A 9,293-nucleotide genomic window follows, 5' to 3' on the forward strand; every position below is an offset into this window, starting at 1 on the left:
GACTGACACTGTGACAGACACTTAAAATAAACATATGACAGAGAAACCCCCATCATCCCTGTTCTGAAATGAACTTCAGTGAAGAGTATCTGCCTCTCCTCTATTTGTCAAAAAACAGAACATAAGCGCAATAGAAATAAAAAACATCCACTAGCACTGACCATTTTAATATGTACCTAGTTGCAGCATGTACAAAAAAAAAAAAACAGTAGCAATTGCCCATGACTATAGGCTTAGATGGATTTCCAGATCAGGAATGCATAATCACATATGTGATACAATCGTTAAGCCACTTACATGATATTGTGCCCTAACAGAAGAAAGGATTGAATTTTCATGTTTGACCAAAAATAGTGGATTTCAGCAACTGACTAAGCATGGGTAATGCTGATGGTTTTCCTCTTGGTGATGCTTGCAGATATGACTTACCAGCTCTTGAAACATGCACTAGTAGTAAGAGCATATTTAAGATAATTTAAGCCTTTATTTTTAAGTTTTTGCATATACTGAAATGGACTTCTGTTTATTACTATCAGGTTCCTTGACTAATTAAATCATTTAAAGTAAGAAATCAAGGGCTGTAATTTACGCACACTTTCCATTAAACTAATTTTTGTGCCATTCTTTTATCTCACAGGCCTCAAAAAATAGTGTGGCATGGTTCAAGTCAGAATGGTATACGACTGATTCATAATTACTGTGAGGCCTGGAGAACAGCCGAGATGGCAGTCAGTGGACAGGCATCTTCACTCCGGAGTGGAAAGCTGTTAGATCAAAAGTCCTATAGCTGCTCTAACAAGTTTGTTGTATTGTGCATTGAAAATAGCCATAATGTCGATATAAGGAAAAAATAAGTGAAAAGGCAAAGCACAAAATAAAATCATTAAATTAAGAAGACACTGAAATTAATAATGTATATATTGAACTTTTTAACAGATTGCACACTTTTTTTTATAGCCAAAGAAAGCATACCTCATGTAATGCGTACAGCATTGTGGTGGAACATATATTACAGTCTGTATTTTGGTGCTACATTTAAAAAAGAATGGTTTGGTTGAAGAGAAATCTGATATAGACATGGGCTGGATACCATATATATAGATAGATAACCCAAGACACTGCAATTTGTTTCCTTTGTATTCCTAAGTTGTCATATTCTCTAAGGAAAAGTTTTCTTCATCTAGAAAATGAATATTTGAATGTACATTAAACAAAAACAAACAAAAGAGTGAAATGTCCTTCTATACACCTGGTTACATCCGTACAATTGCTGGTCTAATGTATGCAGCTCCAGTAGATTTATCAGTAGATCCATTTAAATAATAACAAATTGTCTGGCAATGCAAAATGACATGGAAGGGATTGATAAATACATATTTAAGCATGTTCTAGGTTACATTGCTGTTTGTAAGCAATGTAAATAGGCGAACACAACAGTAACACCACATATCAAAGAATCCTGAAAAGTAAAAAAAAAAAAAGTTGTATTGAAGAGCACTCTGGGATGTAAATCAGAATATATTAAAAATTATATAATCTTTATTGAATCGATTTAAAATAACAAATTAATCCTAGTCATGAAAAAGCCAGCCAATTTTATAGGAAGTTCCTAATATAACCATATGTGGGATTAGATTCAAATATATACGCTCCAATTCGACAGCATCATTTTTACTGAGCCAATATACCATCAGACAGGGGCTGAGGGGGACCTGAACCTAAACAGGGGTACAGTCAATGGTGCTGGACCCCTGCGGATAGAATAGACTATAGTGATGGTTCTTGTCCCTGCAATGTATTGTGAGAAGTTCGGGCAACAATGTGAATGCCGATGCGTATTTCACATAAACAGCTTTGTCAGAGCATCAGAACATTCAACCCCATCATCAGTTTAATAGGAAGTTCCTCATATATGCTGCATTTTGACCAGCATTTATATAATTTTTACTGAGCCAATATACCATCAGACATGTACTAATTAAGAAACAATCCCTATATAACACAGAGTTATCACTTCTATATCCCTATGATTTATTGGGAGAATAGGTTGAAAATAGTAGGCTATTTGAGTTTGACTTTTTAGTAAATTTCAGGTAATCTGCTATGAGACATTTATTAGCGAAGAATCCTTTTCATACAAATATAGGGTTATTGATCTCAGTCTATTATGGCGATAATATTTTTTGGGGAGGAACTAAAATAACCGGATAACCGAACATTATAACACATACTTGCAATTATTACAGCTACCAGTTGTTAGGAACCCCTCTAGCCGGTACAGCAAAACCCGGAGTCTGCTCTGGAAGTCTGGTGTTCACTGGAGCCCCTAGTAGTGGGGACAGACTTGGCCGCAGACTAACAGAGGGTCATGAAATGTGTACCGGCTGGGGAGAACCCAGGAAAGCGGAGATAAGTCCAGGCAAGGGTCGAGGGCCGGCAGCAGACAGCGAATCCAATAAACAAGCCAAGGTCAGAGGTCACAGGCACGGTAGCAAAGTCCAAGATACAGGCAAGAAAGGTCAGGGTCACAAGCAAAACAGGCAGGGTCCAAATCCAAGCAAGGGGTCATACACGAGAAATCCAACAGAGTATCCACGGGACAGGAACTAGGAGCAAGCAGGTCAGCAGGACAGTGACAGAAAAGCTATAACCGGCAGTGAGGATGCAGACCTCACTGCCTTAAATACACAGATGGCCCAATCAGGGCTTGTATGCACCCCTGCAGGCTAATTGCCTGTTACAGAGCCAGACCAATCAGGGCTTGCCCCTGAAGTACATAGTTGCAGGCTAATACCTGTTAATTCAGCCCCAGGCTGGATCTAATTAAATGATCTAAACAATGCGAGTGCGCGCCCGGCTTTCTGTGCTGCCAGGACGCCGCTCTGAAGAAGCGACCGACCGTTGCCAACGGTCAGGCGCTGGGTGGAAGTGACATCCCGGTTGTCAAGGTGACAGCCGGGACGCCAAGGGGCACAGGAAGCGAGGCGCGGCGGCTGTGGATACTGCCGCGGCTCGTGACACCAGTAGATGTCATTTCACCTACTCCTGACTATATAATTTTTGCTAAGCTATATTAATGGTGCAAATCTTTAAAAGAATAGTTGAAACAAACACAAGTTATATCCCAACAACAATTACTACATAATAAATGAGATATGAACTTCAGTGTATTAATGAGATAGATATGGATAACAATAATAGAGATAATTTGTTATTTTAAACCAATTTAATAAATATGATATATTTTTTTAATACATTCCAAATTATATTCCAGAGTGTCCTTATATACACCTTTTTTGTCATGTTTTCTGGATTCTCTTTAGGTGATAGGATGCACCTCTCAGGTAATAATGTAGATAATATATCCTGAGTAATTGGTTCTATACAGATGAATTTATCTAGGGATGTATAACTATCCACATACCTAGTGCAGTTGTTATATTTCTTTCTGCATATCAAAGAATAGGTTTAATATGTAGTGTGTAGCCTGGGGGGGAGGGGTTAATGGAAGATATTCCATTTACATCCCCACAAGTGAATACAGTAGGCAGCATCCAAATGACCACAGGAACAAGCAGCCGTAATGCATGGGTTAAATGCTTCATCAGCTATGCAAAGACGGGAGAAGGAAGGTAAATAATGTGAGGACTCCTTCCCTTTGTGGTCTTTGTGAATGTGCCCAAGCGGTCTTAAAAAACATAAACAGACAACATTGGAACTAATAGGTCCCATGAGCATTTGCATGCTTTTACTTGCCTAAAGCAAGTTTGAGACAAGTTTATATTTGCATCCAAAAGTTAGCTTCACCTTCATCACAGACAGGTCATCGCAACTCAAACAATTTATAATAACGACATGTCTTCAAATCAAAAATATTTTGAAAGTGACATCAATTAATTTTTATTACTAAAAAATATCTTGTCATTAGCAAAGCTCACATTTTAGATTTATATAGATAAAATAACATAGTAAATATATTTGGACCTAGTGATCTCTGTTTTCACTGATGTAAAATGCTCAATCAACAAATTCAAAATGGGCACATGTGTAAAAGAGACTTAAAAAAGGTTCTGAAAGTGTACCTGTCATGGTTAGTAACTATTTGTAGACACTATTTTTCTTGTTAGCGGCAAGAGCCATCTGGTTGTTTAAGTACTGTACAAGTGCCAAATATTTATAAGTACCTGTCCAGCATTGTAACATATAGTTATTTTAGCAGTGGACGGGCACATGGACAAGCATTGATGGATTGGCTTGGATAGACAGCACAGCACAGTAGGTCCATCAACATGGATGTAAGATCTAATTTGAATTCTGCAGTCTTAGGCAAGGGTCAGCCATGAAGCCAGTGTAGAGTGAAGAGCAAAGATGGAGGACAAAGTGTTAATGCATTTATTAAATTGCATTTATATACTTGACAATGTAGTTTTCTTTTTGTCATTTGATAGACACATTTTCTCATGGCCATGACATGCACATTGTAATTTAATTAGTTGTATTAGCCAACCTATCTTTATTTTTTTTTTTAATCTAAACAGGGCAGACTGGATTCACTAGAGCAGGAGGTATAAAATATATTTGTTAATAAAAACAAAACAAAAAAACATTTAATAGTGCAAACTTTTAAAAGTTATGTATTATGTGCAATGCCGCCCAAAAGTGTTGCACTTAACTTTATGTATGTCCTTAGGTATTTATTTTCCACTTATCTTCACTTTTTTCATACATGTACCTCAGTATTATTCCATTTCATTGTTCCTTCTGAATATACTATCTCTTGCATATTTTGACTATGTTGCTGATGACCTACAAATCGAGATTTGCATTTGTAGAGACAAAAAAAATATATATCAGGCGAAACAGGGTTACATTCTATATGTATATAGGTGTGTATTAAAAAAAACATGTTTTTTTTACACTATAGTTAGTATTGATACAAAGTATTGCCATTGATTTAATTTACTAATTTATGAAGTATTAACAGATGACCTTTATTGTAGACAGTTAATGCCAGTACAGTACACATTCCAGTCTACGTAAGTACGTTCCAAATCAAATAAAAATGCTCACTTAAGATTTTGTATGTATGGGCTTTCCTAATGTAAATGTCAATTCTTGTTTTAATTAAAATAAAACTTGTTTACATGGTTACCAAACTCTGTGTTTAAATATATTTCAAACACGTCACAAAACAATAGATAGGAGTGGGGGCGAAAGACTAAAGGAAGTCAGATTTCAAATTGAGGAGTTTGTTTTTACTTTCTGCTTATTAGCCCGGCGTGGAAGGTGTGGGGACACTATAAGAGTATTAGCCTAGGGCGGCCTGAGCTCTTAATCAGGCTCTGGGTAGGGCGCACTATCCTACTGAAAGAGGCTATTAGGAAAAACCGTTGCCATGAAGGGGTGTTCTTGATCTGCAACAATATTTAGCTTGTGGTATGTGTCAACGTAACATCCACATGAATGCCAGGTCCCAAGGTTTCCTAGCATTACATTTCCTAGAGCATCAAGCTGCCTCCACCAGCTTGCCTTCTTCTCATAGTGCATCCTGGTACCATCTCTTTCCCAGGTAAACAATGCACACTCACCCGGCCGTCCACATGATGTAAAAGAAAATGTGTTTCATCAGACCTGGCCACCTTATTCCATTCCTCCATGGTCTAGATCTGGTGCTCACGTGCCCATTGTAGGCACTTTTGTTGGTGCACATGGTACGGCATTGGCACTCTGACCGGTCTGCGGCTATGCAGCCCCATATGCAGCAGGCTATGATGCACTGTGCATTCTGACACCTTTCTATCATAGCCAACATTAACTTTTTCAGCAATTTGAGCTACAGTATCTCTTCTGTGGGATTGAACCACAGGGGCTAATCTTCACTCCCCACACGTATCAATGAGCCTTGGGCACCTGTGATCCTGTTGTCGGCTATCCTTCCTTGGACTACTTTTGGTAGGTAGTAACCACTACATACTGCATACACCCCACAATACCTGCCGTTTTGGAGATGCTCTGACCCAGTCGTCTAGCCATTACACTTTGACCCTTCTCAAAGATGCTTGCACTTGCCCATTTTTCCAGCTTCCAACACATCAAATTCAAGAACTAACTGTTCACTTCCTGCCTAATATATCCCACCCCTTGACAGGTACCATTGTAATGAGATAATCAATGCTATTCACTTCACTGGTCAGTGGTTTTAATGTTGTGGCTGATCGGTGTATGACAGGTACCATTGTAATGAGATAATCAATGGTATTCACTTCACTCGTCAGTGGTTTTAATGTTGTGGCTGATTGGTGTATATAAATGGACACTTCCCATTGGCTCCTGAAAACACACCGTCTCAGCCCTAATACAAAAAGGACCAGCTGACATCAGATCAGTGATTCTCTCATTAACACAGGTGAGAGTGTTGACGAGGACAAGGCTGGAGATCACTCTGTCATGCTGATTGAGTTAGGATAACAGACTGGAAGCTTTAAAAGGAGGTTTGTGCTTGAAATCATTGTTCTTCCTCTGTTAACCATGGTTATCTGCAAAGAACCACGTGCAGTCATCATTGCTTTGCACAAAAAGAGCTTCACAGGCAAGGATATTGCTGCTAGTAAGATTGCACCTAAATCAACCATTTATCGGATCATCAAGAACTTCAAGGAGAGATGTTCAATAGTTGTGAAGAAGGCTTCAAGGCGCCCAAGAAAGTCCACCAAGCACCAGGACCGCCTCCTAAAGTTGATTCAGCTGCGGGATCGGGCCAACACTAGTGCAGAGCTTGCTCAGGAATGGCAGCAGGCAGGTGTGAGTGCATCTGCACGCACAGTGAGGCAAAGACTTTTGGGGGATGGCCTGGTGTGAAGAAGGCCAGTAAAGAAGCCACTTCTCTCCAGGAAAAACATCAGGGACAGACTGATATTCTGCAAAAGGGCATCTGTAAAAACGCTTGTCCGGAAAAGGAAAGGGGAGTGCTACCATCAGTCCTGTGTCAAGCCATCAATAATGCATCCTGAAACCATTCATGTGTGGGGTTGTTTCTCAGCCAAGGGAGTGGGCTCACTCACAATTTTGCTTAAGAACACAGCCATGAATAAAGAATGATACGAAAACATCCTCCAAGAGCAACTTCTTCAATCCTCAAGAGGGGGGTGGACAATCAAAAACCCACAAATTTTGACAAACTACAAGCATTGATTAGGCAAGAATGGTCGGCCATCAGTCAGTATGTGGCCCAGAAGTTGATTGACAGCATGCCAGAGCAAATTGCAGAGCTCTTCAGAAAAAAAGCGTCAACACTGCAAATATTGACTCTTTGCATAAACTTAATGCAATAGTCAATAAAAGCCTTTGACACTTATGAAATGCTTGTAATTTCAATTCAGTATACCATAGCAACATCTGACAAAAACTTTGTGAAAACCAATACTTGTATAATTCTCAAAACTTTTGGCCATGATTGTACATAGCCATTAGTTGAGTTGTAATACGGGTCTAGACCATGGAGGAATTGAACAAGGTGGCCTGGTCTGATGAAACACATTTTCTTTTACATCCTATGCACAGTTTACCTGGGGAAGAGATGGCACCAGGATGCATTATGGGAAGAAAGCAAGCTGGCGGAGGCTGTGTGATGCAATGGGCAATGTTCTGCTGGGAAACCTTGGATTCTGATATTCATGTGCATTGTTGCAGACTAATTACAACCCTTCATGACAACGGTATTCCCTGATGGCAGTGGCCTCTTTCAGCAGGATCATGCACCCTGCCACACAGCAAAAGTTGTTCAGGAATGGTGAGAGGAACATGCCAACGTGTTGAAGGTGTTGACTTGGCCTCCAAATTCCCCAGATCACTATCAGATCAAGCATCTGCAGGGTGTGCTGGAAAAACAAGTCAGAGCCATGGAGCCCCACCTTGCACCTTACAGAACAAGGATCTGCTGCTTACGTCTTGGTGTCAGGTACCACAGAACACCTTCAGAGGTCTTGTGGATTCCATGCCTCGATGAGTCAGAGCTGTTTTGGCAGCAGAAAGGGAACCTACACAATATTAGGCAGGTGATTTTTATATTGTAGCTGATCAGTACATACACACATGTATTATATATTTAGCATTAAAATATTAAATCATCAGACCGTAAGGCAGAATGAGGCCATATATAAAAAATCATACATATACAACCAGCATGCAAATAAGTGGCAAAGCAGGATTAAAAGGAGCCAATTAAGTCCTTCAGGAACTCCACTGGAATAATTAGGGAGAATTTCCCCACCCGATATTGAGTATCTGAACCTAATCAGGTCCGTAGTGTCGAAATTGTTTGAAAAAAAAATGCAGTTCCTTTGAAGAGTCTTGAGGAGTTGTAGTTGCACTAGTGTCTACTAGTAAGAACTTTAACGTTCCTTTGGAGAGTCTCCTAATCATTCACAGCTTCAATGTTGTTCAGCACACAGGGCAATTTGGAAGTGACGTTATACAGTTGTCAGTGCAAAAAAAGAGGCCCGAATCTCCAACACTGCATTTGCTATTTTAGAAGTAGCAAACACAGTGTCTACAGGGAGCCACCCCCCTACTTGCTGCACTCCCGGAGGTGCATCGTAGTGATCATGTGGGCTCATCAGGAACAGGTAGGCCACATACGTAGAAAAAAATAACAATGTACACTAACATACACACACCTGCTTTACTCAGCTAAGACAGAAAAAAAACACCAAATGGACAGAGTACTTGTAGGTTTGTATAGGATCTCAGAGCTATTAACAGCAATGTGTCTTACCTATTTTTCTGTGGTAAAAATTGGGATAAAATTTGCACAGCATATTCTTAAAGAAAAACATCTTCTAGATTTCAAATTTCCAGTGAATATGATTATGATCTTGTGACTCTACTTACGTCTATTACCATATATGGATTTTGAGAATTATTTCTAAAAGATTGAATGTAAAGAAAAGAGGAAGAGTGCATATTTTATGTCAGTATGCATCTTCATTAATGGCTCGTTTTTTAAAAATATGTTTTTCAATTAACACCTAAATTATCTTGGGTCATAGTTTCACCACACTTTTTAGAACATATTACTTGACTATGCACAACTGTAGAAACAAGATGTTACCTGACATCACCATGTGTGTGGATGAAGAATAATTCTTATGTAGATAAACTACTAAGGACTATCATGTTACCATCTGAGAAAACTATCAAATGTTCAGTTTACACTTCAGTCACTAATAATGTCTCAAAAGGAAATGTTTCATCAGGTATTTTTACCAAGATTGTTCTCTCTGAAATCACATACC

The 9,293-nt window shown here is 39.2% G+C and overlaps 1 protein-coding gene across 2 annotated transcripts in view; it reads left to right on the forward strand.

Annotated features, from left to right (window-relative positions):
* The window catches only part of COL15A1 (collagen type XV alpha 1 chain), a 481,077-nt gene extending 475,934 nt beyond the window's left edge, over window positions 1-5,143 (forward strand). For both annotated transcript variants that reach the window (XM_075212747.1, XM_075212746.1), the window contains one exon: window positions 638-5,143. In XM_075212747.1, the coding sequence (XP_075068848.1) occupies window positions 638-854 (217 nt within the window). In that variant the 3' untranslated portion in view covers window positions 855-5,143. The remainder of the gene's footprint in view (window positions 1-637) is intronic.
* Window positions 5,144-9,293: the final 4,150 nt, after the last annotated feature.

This window comes from Mixophyes fleayi, chromosome 5, assembly GCF_038048845.1.
Source record: "Mixophyes fleayi isolate aMixFle1 chromosome 5, aMixFle1.hap1, whole genome shotgun sequence".
In the NCBI taxonomy this organism is placed as follows: Eukaryota; Metazoa; Chordata; class Amphibia; order Anura; family Limnodynastidae; genus Mixophyes; species Mixophyes fleayi.